This window comes from Aethalodelphis obliquidens, unplaced genomic scaffold (genome assembly GCF_003676395.1).
Source record: "Aethalodelphis obliquidens isolate GAN/ISIS:26980383/991018 unplaced genomic scaffold, ASM367639v1 scaffold5, whole genome shotgun sequence".
Lineage (NCBI taxonomy): Eukaryota > Metazoa > Chordata > Mammalia > Artiodactyla > Delphinidae > Aethalodelphis > Aethalodelphis obliquidens.
The window spans coordinates 61,261,870-61,280,328 of NW_020837949.1; the positions used below are offsets into that span (position 1 = coordinate 61,261,870).

Genomic DNA, 18,459 nt, shown 5'->3' on the forward strand with positions numbered 1-18,459 from the left:
AATAGCATGTAATTATAATATTGATATTATTTATATAATTTTAATATTATTAATATATTAATAATATTATTAATTATATATATTATATATATAACAATATTAACGCATGTTTGTAGAAAATTGGTACAGATGAACCGGTTTGCAGGGCAGAAGTTGAGACACAGATGTAGAGAACAAACGTATGGACACCAAGGGGGAAAACCACAGTGGAGTGGGGATGGTGGTGTGCTGAATTGGGCGATTAGGATTGACATGTATACATTGATGTGTATAAAATTGATGACTAATAAAAATAAATAAAATAAAATTAATGATTAAATGTATAAAACACTGCTCTCAATAGAACTTTATGCAGTGGTGGAAATGTGCTGTATCTGTGCTGTTCTATATGGCAGCCGGTAGCCTCTAGCCACATATGGTTATTGAGTATTTGAAACGTGCTAATGAGATTAAAGAACCGAAGTTTTTGTTTTATTTTCATTAATTTAAATTTAAATTATTACATGTGCCTAGTAGCTTTTGTTTTGGACAATGCAGTCTTTAGAATATAATAGTATATATGTGCAATTAAAATGAAAATTTTCTTTGGGGAGTATTTTTTGGAAAAGTTGAAACTATGATGAATATGCTTAAACAATTTATATACATGTAATTTTATAGCCACATGACTGAAAGGATTTTTCCAGTGGTTTTGTACTTTAAAAAAAAACTATATATTTTACTAGATAGATTTCAGGAACATAAATATTCTTTTGTAGTTAGTGTTTATGTATTTCTTTTGTATAACCAATACTACATTCTGAAATAATCAAATAGGTTTTCACATTCAATTTTAAAAAAAGAATGACAATAGGAAGAAAGAAGATATTCTGAGATGAGAGACCTCAGATTTAGTTTCATTTGCCATTGGTGTGCTTGGCAGTATTAAGGCATTTGCAGAATTTTTGTGGCTACTGATTTAACTCTAAGTTGGAGATACAGTTTATGTAAATTTCCTTTGAAAAAGTTAGAGCCATACAAAATGAAAATAGTGTTATAAATGTTTTTGTTAATTATGGAACATGCCAGAAATTTTATTCATTTTCTGTGAATATGCTTTTGAGTTTTAAACATTGTGATCCTTAATCATTTGATTTTTGATGAGAGCAATGCCTCTGCTTGGTAGAAAGGTAAAAGTATTAAGGGATATAAATTCTCGAAATAAAAGTTTGACTAAAACAAAGTCATAATTGAATAATCTTAGCATAAATTATTAAAGATATGACTACTTGGGGGGATTATTTTCAGAGTAGTTTTTCTTATCTGGGACTGAGATTAGGAAAATTTAATAACTAATTATTTGCAAGCAGTTTAATATATTAATACCTCTTATCTTTGCCATTACCAAGTGAATAAAATATTTTACTCAGTATTATGACTAAATAGTTTCACTTTAGTATTTGAACTGTTTAAGCAGTTTATTTGTATTTTTATTCAACTAGCATTCAATTGTTATTGGTTTTATTTTGCAGCATCATTACTTTTAAGAGGTGGTAATTATTTAAAACTTTGTCCACAAGCATTTTGAATTGTAAACAACTGATGGCTTCTTCATAAGTTGTGTATTATGTAAAGTCACAGGTGCCGCCTCAATATGAATGATGAACTTTTCTGTATGTAATAAAAAATAATTTTTGAAGCAATATATATTTATATTGGGTTGGCCAAAAAGTTCGTTAGGGTTTTTTCCCTAAGATGTTACAGAAAAACCCCAGTGAACTTTTGGCTTACCCAATATTTATATATGATAATCATTACCCTATATCTGTCTTAAAATAGTGGTTTTAACTTTCCCTAAGTTGCATTACACTAAGAGTCTTCTCATATATTAAGGATGGTAGTTTAATATTTAAAAATTTTTAATACAAGTACTAAATGATTTTACTATTTGGCATTTAGTGTTTTGTGTTATGTTTGGATGTAGTGTCTGTTATAGGTTAAATCGCTGAAAATGAAGTTTTAGGTAAAAGCAATTCTGTTTTCTGCCATGTAGCTGAGGTTTTCTTTAAGATGCATTGTTTTAAATTATAGTCAGTTTAGCTTAATCTTGTTTATTTTTATAATAACTTTTTCTATTTTTATAGTAACTTTATATTTTTATATAAAGATGCTTGATGTTTTTCAAAAAAGGATACTATTATTAACACACTCTTTCCTGAGTATAGAAAGAATATAGTACATTCAACCCTTTACCTAACTAAATATTGACATGTAGGTCATCTGTAACCCCACTGCTTCTAAGCATGTTCTGTTAATCTTACTTCTCTTTAGTAAACATAACATTTCATAATTAGTTTGCCTATTCTCTTTAAAAACACCAATATACATATTTCACAGTTCTCTTTGAATTTGATAAATTTAATGTTGATGTAAAAAACCAAATGTTTTGAGTAACATTACTCAGAAACATCTTAGATTGATCATATCTAATTCAGAATAATAAACATTTCACAGGGTCATGAAAGTCTTAGCTTTTAAGGCATCCTAGTATTCAGTATAACCCTTTAATTGGTATGTGCTAAGATTTTGAAATATGTTTGATTTGCTGTGAGATTAAGGATAGAGGCAAAATTCTTTATTTTTTATTTTACTTATTTTTTTAAAGACACCTAGCTGTTGGGTAGAAGAAGGCACAGAAAAGAGATCACATCAGCGTTCTGCATCATGGGGAAGTGCTGATCAACTAAAAGAGGTAAGTCACTTCTGTTTTCAGTCTGTGTGCTGCTTTGGTCCTAGCAAATTATCTTAACTATTTCCTGAATATAATGATACTTCCTATATTTGTGATAAACTTACCTCTCTCAGAGTTTTAAGGGTTGCCTTCCACATTTTGGTGAACAATTCTGAGTTTACATTATTTGTGCCCTTCATATTCTTTATAAATATTTCTTATGTACCCACTCAGCTTTTGCCTTTCCAGAATGAAGTCTGATTTTATGTAATTTTGTCTTGTTTATTTGTTATATTTTGTTCCCACTTCAGCTTTCTTACTCTTGAGTTACCGCAACTAGAACTATAGATCACAATTTTTACAAAGGTAGGATAGTGTTTTCTGTTTCTTATAATTTTTTAATGATATCCAGCATATTGTTGCCCTTTGAGACCCGATAGTATAGTGGAATCCATGTCTTTGAGAAACAGTTATTATAACCCATTCCCTTATGAATAACCCAAATTATGATAACTTTATGTATTAATATATTTTTTGATTATTTTCCTGTAGTGTTATCTTTTATCCATCTAAATTCTTATTTATTTGCTTTTATAAAATTACAGAAACTTAGAGTTGGAAGGTCATCTAGTCCATCTCCTATATAAACACTCCTTCTTAGAAAACATTCATCTAGTCTATTACAGTCATTCTCAGTGAGAAAAGCTTATCACTTTGCAAGAAAACCAAACTAGTTCTGTTTGTTGCCCCTTAAGTTGTTAGTTTATTTTGTACTATATTGAACTCAAAATTATACCCCTAAGTTTCGACTCTGCCCTCTGTATCAATATTGAATAAGTCTAATTTAAATATTTGAAAGGTTTGTAATATGTCATTTTCCTCCAGAGTAAACATTGACATTTCTCTCAAATATATTTCATATGCCATAGTATCCATACCTCTTAGTATCATTTGCATATCCTATAGGTTATCAGTATTTCTCATATACTGTGGTGTCTGGACTGAATAGATATAGTAGTCTATTAGCATGATTTTGCCTGTGATTGTATTACATTTTTAGGAACTTCTTTATATTATTGATGTACAGAAATCCTCAACTCCTATCTATGCACACAAACACATATGCGCAAAATCAGTTTTTCCCAACAGCAACAAAAAACAAAGGAAGCTGAGTCTAATATATCTAGTCTAAAATAGGTACATATCTATGCACAGAATATTGAGTAATATTGAATAAAAAGTAAATTTGCTCTTTTATCTTAGAGGTAAATACAATCTCAAAGTTATAGCCAAGATTAGGTATAGTTGACTTTGGACTACAGCAATACATGATATACACTATTAAAAAAGGAATGGCTGACATGACTGAGTGAGAGATTTAATTACTTCCCTCACAAAGCAATCATAAAGCTGGACAAAACTGTCAAAACAAATTCATCACTCTGGAAATCAACCAAATAAATTGAGAAACTTTATTCATGAAAAGTACTGAACTCAGGGTAAGAATCTTAGCTGCAAACAAATAGGACCAATGGCTCTGCTAGTCTGAAATTGTGGTCTAATTTGTGACAAGCAACAGACTCATGGAGTAGCAGGATTTTATAGAGAGTTCTAGGAGGTAAGACAATCTTGGGGGCTTGGTAAGTTCACCACATATCACAGGTTGATTGGAGGCTGTAGACAGGCACAGCAGAATATCAAGTGGGCCCAGTCACCCACGTATCACTGGTTAGTGGAGCCTAAGAATATCTGGAAAGGAGATCAAACAGGCCTAGTGGTAGTAAAATCTGAGGCCAACTTTTAAAAGGCCCAAACTTTGAATGCACTCCTCATTTCACACACAAATCCTCATTCAAATATACACACATCCTGAGAGTGGAAGCCTTACTGGATTGAGATGTTTGAGTAAAATCTCTGAATAGTTTTTGGCTAAACACTAAGGTGACACTGGAGACCAGCTTAAAAAGGTCTTAAAAAGCCAGTCATAGAAAGAAAAATGAGGGGGGAAAAATGGAGTAGAGATATCAGCAACCACACATGGTGGGGAAAACAGACTTTCAGTCTATCAGCCACCCTCAGAGAAAATCAGAATCTAGAGTTGCTCCAATATATTATCTAAAATGTCCAACATTCAACAGAAAATTTAGAGATATGCAAAGAAACAAGAAAGGATGACCCATAGTTAAGGAAAAAAAAACAGTCAATAGAAACTGTATCTAAGTGTCTCCATATGTTGGATTTAGCAGACTAAAAGATCAAAGCAGCTATTATAAGTATGTTCAAAGAACTAAAGAAAACCATGTTTAAAGCATCAAAGGGAAGTAGGACCACAGTGACGCAATGAATAAAGAATTTCCACATAGATGTAATTATTATAAAAAATATACAAACAGAAACTAGCATTAAAAAGTATAGTAATTAAAAAAAATTCACTAGATGAGTTTGATAGAAGATTTAAGATGGCAGAAGGATCAGTGAATTTGAATATAGGTCAGGAGAATTTATATACTCTGAAAGAACAGAGGGAAAAAGATTGAAGAAAAGTCAAGCCTCAGAGGCCTGTGGGGAAACATTAAGTTCATACATATACACATAATGGGAGACTGAGGGGAGGAGAGGGGAGTTAAAAAATATTTGAAGAGATAATGGCAGAAAACTTTCCAGATCTGATGAAACACAATCTATATAGATTCAAGAAGCTCAACAAACCCCAAGTAGGAAAACACGCAGAGCTGCACATAGACACATCATAGTTAAACTGTTGAAAGCTAAAGGAAAGAGAAAATCTTGAAGCTGGAAGAAGAAAATGACTCATTACACATAGGGGACCAATAATACATTTAACAACTGGTATTTTTCATCAGAAACAGTGGAAACCATAAAGCATGACATATTCAAAGTGCTAAAAGAAAAATATCAACCAAGGATTCTATATTCAGAAAACCCAGCCTTTTAAAATAAAGGTGAAATAAAGTATTCCTGGATAAACAAAGATTGAGAGACTTTCCTGCTACTAGACTGTCTTACAAGAAATACTGAAGGTATTGACTCCAGTTTAATTCAAATCAATAGGAAGAATTGAAGAGTGTTGGCAAATATGTGGGTAAATATGAAACAGTCTATAGATAGATTTTTCTCATTTTTCTAAGATTATATAAAACAATAATTATAACACTGTTGTTGGGTTTATAACATATACATTTAATATATATGACAATAATAACACAGAAGAAAACAAGGGAAAAGACATATTTTGGAATATAGTTTCTCTTTTACTGGAATTAAATATTATTTTGAAGTAGATTATAATAAATTAGAATTCATGTTATAATCCCTACAGCAGTTGCTAACAAAATAACTCTATAAGAATAGAAAATAAAAAGTATCAGAAATGGATTAAAAAGATACAATAAAAAATATTTATCACAAAAGAAAGCAGTGTAGGAGGAAGACAGAAATAAAAAAGATGTGACAAATAGAAAACTAGCAAAATGGCAGGAATAATCTATTTAATTACATTAAATGTGAATGGAGTGAACATTATATTCAAAAGGCAGAGATTGTCAAACTGGATAAAAAAGCAACACTCAGCTATACGTTGTCTGTAAGAAACACATGTTAGATTCCAAGACACAAATAGGTTGAAAGTAAAAAGATGGGGAAAGATACACAATGAAGACAGTAATAAGGAAACATCAAGACAAAACAGACTTTAAGACAAGAAGTATTACTGAAGACAAATAGAGACATTTCATAATGATTAAAGGTCAGTACATTCAGGAAGATATAGCAGTCAAAAATTGTATGTACATCTAACAACAGTCTCAAAATGCATGAAGCAAAACTGTGGAAGGAGAAATTCAGTTTCTCTAATTGGGGATTTCAATACCTTACTCTCAATACTTTAAAGAACTACTAAGTAGGTAGAAATCAGCAAGGAGATAGAGGAGTTCAACAGTATCATCAGTCCGTTTGACCTAACTGACATACATAGAAAACTCTACCCATTGACTGCAGAATACATATTCTTTTCAAACACGTGTGAAACATTTTCTGGGTAAGACTATATACTGGGCCATAAAACAACTCTCAGTAGGTTACACAGGACTGAAGTCATATAACAGAAAGAAATCTTTAACAAACCCAAATATTTGTCAATTAAAGAACACTTACCTAGTACCACAGGGAAATTTTAAATATTTAAATAAATGAAAGCAAAAAGACAACTTACAATTTATGTGTACAGGTAAAGCAATGCTTCAAGGAAAACTTACACCTTAAGTGCATATATAAGAAAAAGAGAAAATTCTCAAATCATTACTTTAAGCTTCCATCTTAAGAAACCAGCAAAGAAGAGCAAAGCAGAGCAAAAGCAAGCAGAGGAAGGAAATCATAAAGAATATAGCAAAAACCAATGAAACAGAAAAATACTGGAAAAAAGCCAATAAAACTAAAAGTTGGTTCTTTGAAAAGATCAACAAGGTGGACAAACCTTTAGCTAGACTGACCAAGAAAAAAAAACACACAAATTACTAAAATCAGCAGTGAAAGGGGTGACATTACTACCAACCTTACATAACTTAAAAGTATTATAATGGAATATTATAATCAAATTTATGTCATCAATTTAGAAAATAAGCCAAGATGGATAAAATTCCAGCAAGACACAAATTACTAGAAATAAATTACCAAGACTGATTTAAGAACAAATAGAAAATATGAGCAGACTTGTAACAAGTAAATACATTGAATGAGGAATTTAAAATCTTCCCACAAAGAAAATCCCAGGATTGGATTTGGTGAATTCTATCAAATATTCAGAGAAGAAACAATGTTAATCGTTCACAAACTCTTTCAGAAAATAAAAGAGAAGGGAGCACTTACCAATTCATTTTATAAGTCCAGAGTTATCTGATTTCAAAGGCAGGCAAAGACATTAACATTTCAGATCAATATCTCTCTTGAACGTAGATGCAAAAATCCTTAACAAAATATTAGCAAACCAAATTCAGCAACTTATATAAAGGATTATACACCAAAAGCAAATGCGACTTGTTCCAGAAATGCAAAGTTCTTTTAAGATCCAAAATTCAATTAATGTAATAAACACTACTATATTAATAAAATAAAGAAACAAAACTGCATAATTATCTCAGTAGAGTCACAGAAAGCTTTTGCCAAAGTGCAGCATCCATTCATGATAAAAATCTCTAAACAAACCAGGAATAAAAAAGAATTTTCTCTGCCTGTTAAAGAGCATTTATGAAAAACGTACAGAGAATATCATATTCAATGGTGAAAGCAAGAATGCTTTCCTCTAAGATAAGAAATAAGATAGTGATGTCCACTGTCACCTTGTCACCACTTCTATTCACTTGCGCAGGAGGTTCTAGTCAGGCAAGAAAAATGAATAAAAGACATCCAGATTGTTAAGGAAGTGGTAAAACTGCCTTCATTCACAGATACATGATCCTATATGTAGAAATTATAGGGAACATATAAATATATTACTAGAACTAATACAAGTTTAACAAGGTTGCAGAAAAAAGATCAACATACAGAAATCAAGTGTTTGGTTGTTTGGCCTGAGGCGACCCACCACTGGAGCTTACAGGCACTTTGGTGGGGTGAATGGTGGACTCTGGGGGGGTTCACACCAAGGAGTACTCCCCAGAACTTCTGCTGCCAGTGTCCTTGTCCCTGCGGTGAGCCACAGCCGCCCCCTGCCTCTGCAGCCGACCTTCCAACGCTAGCAGGAGAATCAAATGTGCTGTCACAGTTGTGAAAACTGATTAAAGGTAGAGTCTATGCGACCAGAGGGCAGACAGCAGAAGCAAAAAGAACTACAATCCTGCAGCCTGTGGAACAAAAACCACATTCACAGAAAGATCGACAAAAGGAAAAGGCAGAGTACTATGTACCAGATGAAGGAACAAGATAAAACACCAGAAAACCAACTAAATGCAGTGGAGATAGGCAACCTTCTAGAAAAAGGATTCAGAATGATGATAGCGACGATGATACAGGACCTCGGAAAAACATTGAAGGCAAAGATCAAGAAGATGCAAGAAATGTTTAACAAAGATCTAGAAGAATTAAAGAACAAACAAACAGAGATGAACAATAGAATAACTGAAATGAAAAATACACTAGAAGGAATCAATAGCAGAATAACTCAGGGAGAAGAACAGATAACTGACCTGGAAGACAGAATGGTGAAAATCACTTCCGTGTAACAGAATAAAGAAAAAAAAATGAAAAGAAATGAAGACAGCCTAAGAGACCTCTGGGACAACATTAAACGCAACAACATTCTCATTATAGGGGCCCCAGAAGGAGAAGAGAGAAAGAGCCTGAGAAAATATTTGAGAGATTATAGTCAAAAACATCCCTAACAGGGGAAAGGAAATAGCCACCCAGGTTCAGGAAGCACAGAGACTCCCAGGCAAGATAAACCCAAGGAGAAACATGCCGACACACATAGTAATCAAATTGACAAAAATTAAAGACAACCAAAAACTATTAAAAGCAACAAGGGAAAAACAACAAATAACATACAAGGGAACTCCCGTAAGGTTAACAGCTGATTTCTCAGCAGAAACTCTACAAGCCAGAAGGGACTGGCATGATATATTTAAAGTGGTGAAAGGGAAGAATCTACAAACAAGATTACTCTACCCAGCAAGGATCTCATTCAGATTTGATGGAAAAATCAAAAACTTTACAGACAAGCAAAAGGAAAGAGAATTCAGCACCACCAAACCAGCTGTACAACAAATGCTAAAGGAACTTCTCTTAGTGGGAAACACAAGAGAAGAAAAGGACCTACAAAAATAAACCCAAAATAATTAAGAAAAAGGTAACAGGAACATATATATCAATAATTGCCTTAAATGTGAATGGATTAAATGCGCCAACCAAAAGACACAGGCTCGCTGAATGAATACAAAAACAAGACCCATATATATCCCATCTACAAGGGACCCACTTCAGACCTAGGGACACATACAGACTCAAAGTGAGGGGATAGAAAAAGATATTCCATGCAAATGGAAATCAAAGCTGGAATAGCAATACTCATATCAGATAAAATAGACTTTAAAATAAAGAATGTTACAAGAGACAAAGAAGGATACTACATAATGATCAAGGGATCAATCCAAGAAGAAGATAAAACAATTATAAATATATATGCACCCAACATAGGAGCACCTCAATACATAAGGCAACTGCTAACAGCTAGAAAAGAGGAAATCGACAGTAACACAATGGACAGATCATCCAAAATGAAGCTAAATAAGGAAACAGAAGCTTTAAATGACACAATAGACCAGATAGATTTAATTGATATTTATAGGACATTCCATCCAAAAACAGCAGATTACACTTTCCTCTCAACTGTGCATGGAACATTCTCCAGGATACATCACATCTTGGGTCACAAATCAAGCCTCAGTAAATTTAAGAAAATTGAAATCATTATCAACCATATTTTCTGACCACAACACTCTGAGATCAGAAATGAATTACAGGGAAAAAAACGTAAAAAACACAAACACATGGAGGCTAAACAATACGTTACTAAATAACCAAGAGGTCACTGAAGAAATCAAAGAGGAAATCAAAAAATACCTAGAGACAAATGACAATGAAAACACGACGATCCAAAACCTATGGGATGCAGCAAAAGCAGTTCTAAGAGGGAAGTTCATAGCTATACAAGCCTACCTAAAGAAACAAGAAAAATCTCTAGTAAATAATCTCACCTCGCACCTGAAGGAACTAGAGAAAGAAGAACAAACAAAACCCAAAGTTAGCAGAAGGAAAGAAATCATAAAGATCAGAGTGGAAATAAACAGAAAAGAATAGCAAAGATCAATAAAACTAAAAGCTGGTTCTTTGAGAAGATAAACAAAATTGATAAACCATTAGCCAGACTCATCACGAAAAAGATGGAGAGGACTCAAATCAATAAAATTAGAAATGAAAAAGAAGTTACAACAGACACTGCAGAAATACAAAGCATCCTAAGAGACTACTACAAGCAACTCTATGCCAATAAAATGGACAACCTGGAAGAAATGGACAAATTCTTAGAAAGGTATAACCTTCCAAGACTGAACCCGGAAGAAACAAAATATCAACAGGCTAATAACAAGCAATGAGATTGAAACTGTGATTAAAAATCTTCCAACAAACAAAAGTCCAGGACCAGATGGCTTCACAGGTGAATTCTATCAAACATTTAGAGAAGAGCTAACATCCGTCCTTCTCAAACTCTTCCAAAAAATTGCAGAGAAAGGAACACTCCCAAACTCATTCTATGAGGCCACCATCACCCTGATACCAAAACCAGACAAAGATACTACAAGAAAAGAGAATTACACACCAATATCACTGATGAATATAGATGCAAAAATACTCAACAAAATACTAGGAAACAGAATCCAACAACATATTAAAAGGATCATACACCATGATCAAGTGGGAGTTATCCCAGGGATGCAAGGATTCTTCAATATATGCAAATCAATCAATGTGATACACCACATTAACAAACTGAAGAATAAAAGCCATATGATCATCTCAATAGATGCAGAAAAAGCTTTTGACAAAATTCAACACCCATTTATGATAAAAACTCTCCAGAAAGTGGCCATAGAGGGAACTACCTCAACATAATAAGGGCCATATACAACAAACCCACAGCAAACATCATTCTCAATGATGAAAAACTGAAAGCATTTCCTCTAAGATCAGGAACAAGACAAAGATGTCCACTCTCGACACTATTATTCAACATAGTTTTGGAAGTCCTATCCATGGCAATCAGGGAAGAAAAAGAAATAAAAGGAATAGAAATTGGAAAAGAAGAAGTTAAACTGTCACTGTTTGCAGATGACATGACACTATACATAGAGAATCCTAAAGATGCCACCAGAAAACTACTAAAGCTAATCAATGAATTTAGTAAAGTTGCAGGTTACAAAATTAATGCACAGAAATCTCTTGCATTCCTATACACTAACAATGAAAGATCAGAAGGAGAAATTAGGGAAACAGTCCCATTCACTATTGCAGCAAAAAGAATAAAACACCTAGAAATAAACCTGCCTAAGGAGGTAAAAGGCCTGTACTCAGAAAACTATAAGACACTGATAAAAGAAATCAAAGGTGACACAAATGGAGAGATATACCATGTTCTTGGATTGGAAGAATCAATATTGTGAAAATGACTATACTACACAAAGCAATCTACAGATTTAGTGCATTACCTATCAAATTGCCAATGGCATTTTTTACAGAAGTAGAAGAAAAAATCTTCAAATTTGTATGGAGACACAAAAGATCCCGAATAACCAAAGCAATCTTGAGGGGGAAAAAACGGAACTGGAGGAATCATGCTCCCTGACTTCAAACTATACTACAATGCTACAGTAATCAGGATACTATGGTACTGGCACAAAAACAGAAATATAGATCAATGGAATAGGATTAGAAGCCCAGAGATAAACCCATGCACATATGGTTACCTTATCTTTGACAAAGGAGGCAAGAATATACAATGGAGAAAAGACAGGCTCTTCAATAAGTGGTGCTAGGAAAACTGGGCAGCTACGTGTAAAAGAATGAAATTAGAACACCCTCTAACACCATACACAAAAATAAACTCAAGGGCTTCCCTGGTGGTGCAGCGGTTAAGCATCTGCCTGCCAATGCAGGGGACACGGGTTCAAGCCCTGGTCCAGGAAGATCCCACATGCCATGGTGCAGCTAAGCCAGTGTGCCACAACTACTGAGCCTGCGCTTTAGAGCCTGCGAGCCACAACTACTGAAGGCCGCGTGCCTAGAGCCTATGCTCTGCAACAAGAGAAGCCACCGCAATGAGAAGCAGGTGCACTACAATGAAGAGTAGCCCCACTCCCTGCAACTAGAGAAAGCCCGCACACAGCAGCGAAGGCCCAATGCAGCCAAAAATAAATAAATAAAATAAAATAATAAACTAAAAAAACCCGCAAAACTCAAAATGGATTAAAGACCTAAATGTAAGACCAGACACTATATAAAACTCTTGGAGGAAAACATAGGAAGAACACTCTTTGACATAAATCACAGCAGGGTCTTTTTTGACCCACCTCATAGAGTAATGGAAATAAAAACAGAAATAAACAAATGGGACCTAATGAAACTTAAAGCTTTTGCACAGCAAAGGAAACTATAAACAAGATGAAAAGACAACCCTCACAATGGGAGAAAATACTTGCAAAGGAATCACCGGACAAAGGATTAATCTCCACAATATATAAACAGCTCGTGCAGCTCAATATTAATAAACAGCGCAATTAAAAAATAGGTAGAAGACCTAAATAAACATTTCTCCAAAGAAGACATACAGATGGCCAAGAAGCACATGAAAAGCTGCTCAACATCACTAATTATTAGAGAAATGCAAATCAAAACTACAATGAAGTTATCACCTCACACTGTTTAGAATGGACATCATCAAGAAATCTACAAACAATAAGTGCTGGAGAGGGTGTGGAGAAAGGGAACCCTCTTGCACTGTTCTTTTTTTTTTTTCAAACACAGACTTTTTAAAATTTATATTTTTTACAGCAGGTTCTTATTAGTTATCCATTTTATACATATTAGTGTATATATGTCAATCTCAATTGCCCAATTCATCACACCACCACCACCACTGCCCCCCGCCACTTTCCCCCCTTGGTGTCCATACGTTTTTTTGTTCTTTCTCTGATTGCTTTAGGTGTAAGGTTAGGTTGTTTATTTGAGATTTTTCTTGATTCTTGAGGTGGGATTGTATTTTTGATTTCCTCTTTGATTTCTTCAGTGATCTCTTGGTTATTTAGTAATGTATTGTTTAGCCTCCATGTGTTCGTGTTTTTTACATTTTTTTCCCCTGTAATTCATTTCTAATCTCATAGCGTTGTGGTCAGAAAAGATGCTGGATATGATTTCAATTTTCTTAAATTTACTGTGGCTTGCACTGTGACCCAAGATGTGATCTATGCTGGAGAATTTTCCATGTGCACTTGAGAAGAAAGTGTAATCTGCTGTTTTCGGATGGAATGTCCTATAAGTATGAATTACATCTATCTGGTCTGTTGTGTCATTTAAAGCTTGTGTTTCCTTGTTAATTTTCTGTCTGGATGATCTGTCCACTGGTGTAAGTGAGGTGTCAAAGTCCCCCACTATTATTGTGTTACTGTCGATTTCCTCTTTTATAGCTGTTAGCCTTTGCCTTATGTATTGAGGTGCTCCTATGTTGGTTGCTTATATATTTATAATTATTATATCTTCTTCTTGGATTGATCCCTTGATCATTATGTAGTGTCCTTCCTTGCCTCTTGTTACATTTTTTCTTTTATAGTCTATTTTATCTGATATGAGTATTGCTACTCCAGGTTTCTTTTGATTTCCATTTGCATGGATATCTTTTTCCATCCCCTCACTTTCAGTCTGTATGTGTCCCTAGGTCTGAAGTGGGTCTATTGTAGATCGCATATATATGGGTCTTGTTTTTGTGTCCATTCAGTGAGCCTGTGTCTTTTGGTTGGAGCATTTAATCCATTCACGTTAAGGTAATTATCGATATGTATGTTCCTATCACCATTTTCTTAATTGTTATGGGTTTGTTTTTGTAGGTCCTTTTCTTCTGTTATGTTTCTCACTCAGAGAAGTTCCTATAGCCTTTGTTGTAGAGCTGGTTTGGTGGTGCTGAATTCTCTTAGCTTCTGCTTGTCTGTGAAGCTTTTGATTTCTCCATGGAATTTGAATGAGATCCTTGCTGGGTAGAATAATCTTGGTTGTAGGTTCTTTCTTTTCATCACTTTAAATATATCATGCCACTCCCTTATGGCTTGTAGAGTTTCTGCTGAGAAATCAGTGGTTAATGTTATGGGAGCTCCCTTGTATGTTATTTCTCATTTTTCCCTTGTTGCTTTCAGTAATTTTTCTTTGTCTTTAATTGTTATCAATTTGATTACTATGTGTCTTGGTGTGTTTCTCCTTGGGTTTATCCTGCCTGGGACTCTCTGCGCTTTCTGGACTTGGGTGGCTATTTCCTTTCCCATGTTAGGAAAGTTTTCGACTATAATCTCTTCAGATATTTTCTCTGGTCCTTCCTCTCTCTCTTTGCCTTCTGGGACCCCTATAATGCGAATGTTGTTGTGTTTAATGTTGTCCCAGAGGTCTCTTAGGCTGTCTTCATTTCATTCTTTTTTCTTTATTCTGTTCTGCAGCAGTGAATTCCACCATTCTGTCTTCCAGGTCACTTATCCGTTCTGCTGCCTCAGTTTTTCTGCTCTTGATTCCTTCTAGTGTATTTTCATTTCAGTTATTGTATTGTTCAGCTCTGTTTGTTTTTTCTTTAATTCTTGTAGGTGTTTGTTGTTTAATTCTTCTAGGTCTGTGTTAAACATGTCTTGCATCGTCTTGATCTTTGCCTCCATTCTTTTTCCAAGGTCCTGGATCACCTTCACTATCATTATTCTGAATTCTTTTTCTGGAAGGTTGCCTATCTCCACTTTATTTAGTTGTTTTTCTGGGGTATTTTCTTGTTCCTTTATCTGGTACATAGCTCTCTGCCTTTTCATCTTGTCTTTCTGTGAATGTGGTTTTTGTTCCACAGGCTGCGGACTGTAGTTCTTCTTGCTTCTGCTGTCTGCCCTCTGGTGGATGAGGCTATCTACGAGGCTTGTGCAAGTTTCCTGATGGGAAGGTTGGATACAGCTCGGTGTTGCTCTGGTGGGCAGAGCTCAGTAAAACTTTAATCCACTTGTCTGATGATTGGTGGGGCTGGGTTCCTTACCTGTTGGTTGTTTGGCCTGAGGCGACCCAACAGTGGAGCCTACCTGGCTCTTTGGTTGGGCTAATGGTGGACTCTGGGAGGGCTCACGCCAAGGAATACTTCCCAGAACTTCTGCTGTCAGTGTCCGTGTCCCCACAGTGAGCTACAGCCACCCCCCGCCTCTGCAGGAGACCCTCCAACACTAGCAGGTAGGTCTGATTCAGTCTCCTGTGGGATCACTGCTCCTTCCCCTGGGTCCCGACGCGCACACTACTTTGTGTGTGCCCTCCAAGAGTGGAGTCTCTGTTTCCCCCAGTCCTGTTGAAGTCCTGCAGTCAAATCCCGCTAGCCTTCAAAGTGTGATTCTCTAGGAATTCCTCCTCCTTTGCCAGACCCCCAGGTTGGGAAGCCTGAAATGAGGCTCAGAACCTTCACTCCAGTGGGTGGACTTCTGTGGTATAAGTGTTTTCCAGTTTGTGAGTCAGCCACCCAGCAGTTATGGGAATTGATTTTATTGTGACCCCTCCTACCATCTCATTGTGGTTTCTTGTTTGTATTTGGATGTGGGGTATCTTTTTTGCTGAGTTCCAGTGTCTTCCTGTCAATGATTGTTCAGCAGTTACTTGCGATTCCGGTGCTCTCACAAGAGGGAGTGAGCGCACGTCCTTCTACTCCACTATCTTCTCCTCTTGCACTGTTGGTGGGAATGTAAATTGATACAGCCACTATGGAGAACAGTATGGAGGTTCCTTAAAAAACTAAAAATAGAATTACTATATGACCCAGCAATCCCACTCCTGGGCATATACCCAGAGAAAACCATAATTCAAAAAGACACATGCACCCTAATGTTCATTGCAGCACTGTTTACAATAGCTAGGTCATGGAAGGAACCTAAATGCCCATCGACAGATGAATTGATAAAGCAGAGGTGGTACATATATACAACGGAATATTACTCAGCCATAAAAAGGAACGAAATTGGGTCATTTGTAGAGATGAGGATGGACCGAGAGACTGTCATACAGAGTGAAGTAAGTCAGAAGAACCAATATTGTATATTAATACATATATGTGGAATCTATAAATATGGTACAGATGAACCGGTGTGCAAGGCCCAAATAGAGACACAAATGTAGAGAACAAACATATGGACACCAAGGGGGGTAAGCGGGGAAGGCCTGGTGGTGGGATGAATTGGGAGATTGGGATTGATACATATACACTAATATGTGTAAAATAGATAATAAAAAAAGAAAGGAATCAAGCGCTTGTCTAGATATTAGATATGAACAATCCCCTAAATCAGAAAACAATTACAGTTGCATCAAAAATATTATAATATTTAGGAATAAATTAAGCAACAGCAGTTCAAGATTTATACACTGAAAACAAAACACTGCTGGACAAAATTTTAAAAGATTTAAATAAATGGATAGACAGTTTGTTCATGGATTGGAAGACTCAGTATTATTATTAAAATGGTAATTCTCCCCAAATTGATTCAGTATAATCCCTGTTTTCTTCCCAGCGTTTTTGTTTTTGGTAAAAATTGACAAGCTAATACTAAAATTTATGTGGAAATGTAAAGGGCCTAGATTGGCCGAAAGTAATTTTGAAAAGAAGGAAAACTTTGGAGGACTTGCGTGGTACAATTTCAATACTTTCTTATAAATCTATATTAATAAATTTGGCAAAATATTAGCATAAAGAAGAAATATAGATAAATGATTCAAAATTGTGAATCAATGAATAAACCCTTATATTTTATGGTCAGTTAATGTTCGACAAAGCTGCCAACGCAATTCAGTTGAAAAGGACAGCGTTTCTGGTAACTGGTACTGGAATAATTATATATTCATATATAGGAAAAATAGTTAGGTCCTTGACGCTCACTGTAGAGATAAATGAACTCAAAATGAATCATAGTCCTAAATATAAGCTCTAAAATTTTAGATCTTCTAGAAGACCTTGGATTAGGCAAAGCAGTTTTAGATACAACACCAGGAGTAAGGCCATAAAAGAAAAAAAACTGAACTTCATTTAAATGAACGTTTACACTACATGACTAAAGGAATGATAAGACAAGCCCCAGACAGAAATATTAGCAAATCATATCTGATATAGGACTTATATCTGGAATGTATAAAGAACTCTTAAAAATCAGTAAGAAGACAATGCACTTAAAAGGGGAAGACTTTGATAGAAGTATTTCATCAAAGATGTATGGATGGAAAATGACCACATTTAAAAGTGTTCAACCTCATTAGGCAAATGCAGATTTAAACCATGAGATACAACTACACACCTATTACAATGACTGTAATTTAAATGACAGAAAATGCTGAGTGTTAGCAAGAATGAAGAGCATCTGGAACCCTCAGACATTGTTGGGAATATAAAATGATACAGCCAACTTTGGAAAACAGTTTAACAGTTTCTTTAAAAGTTAATCAGAAACTTTGCATATAACCTAGAAATTCTATTCCTAGGACTCTGTATAAGAAAAATGAAAACACATGTTTACATTGAAACATTTACACAAACATTTATAGCAGAATTATTCATAATAGCTAAAAACTAAAAAATATTGAAATATCCACTGTTTGGTAAATGGATAAACAAAATGTCATGTGTTCATGCAATAGCATACTGTTCAGCAATGAAAAGGAACACTGTACTGAATACTGATACATGCTACAATGGGAATGAACTTCAAAAACATTTTACTAAGTCAAGGGTCAGCAAATTTTTTTCTCTAAAAAGCCAGATAGTAAATACTCTATGGTTTGTGGGCCACAGAGCCTCTGTTGCAACTATTCAACTCCACTATTGTAGTGTGAAAGCAACCATAGACAATATGGAGTGGACATGGTTATGTTCCAATAAATTTTATTTACAAAAACATGTGGCCTGCTAGATTTGGCTTGCAGACTGT

General features: G+C 34.9%; 1 protein-coding gene across 2 annotated transcripts in view; it reads left to right on the forward strand.

Moving 5' to 3' along the window:
- The window catches only part of GLCCI1 (glucocorticoid induced 1), a 119,353-nt gene that overhangs the window by 59,482 nt on the left and 41,412 nt on the right, over window positions 1-18,459 (forward strand). For both annotated transcript variants that reach the window (XM_027102518.1, XM_027102517.1), the window contains exon 3: window positions 2,645-2,731. In XM_027102518.1, coding sequence (XP_026958319.1) covers window positions 2,645-2,731 — 87 coding nt within the window. The remainder of the gene's footprint in view (window positions 1-2,644; window positions 2,732-18,459) is intronic.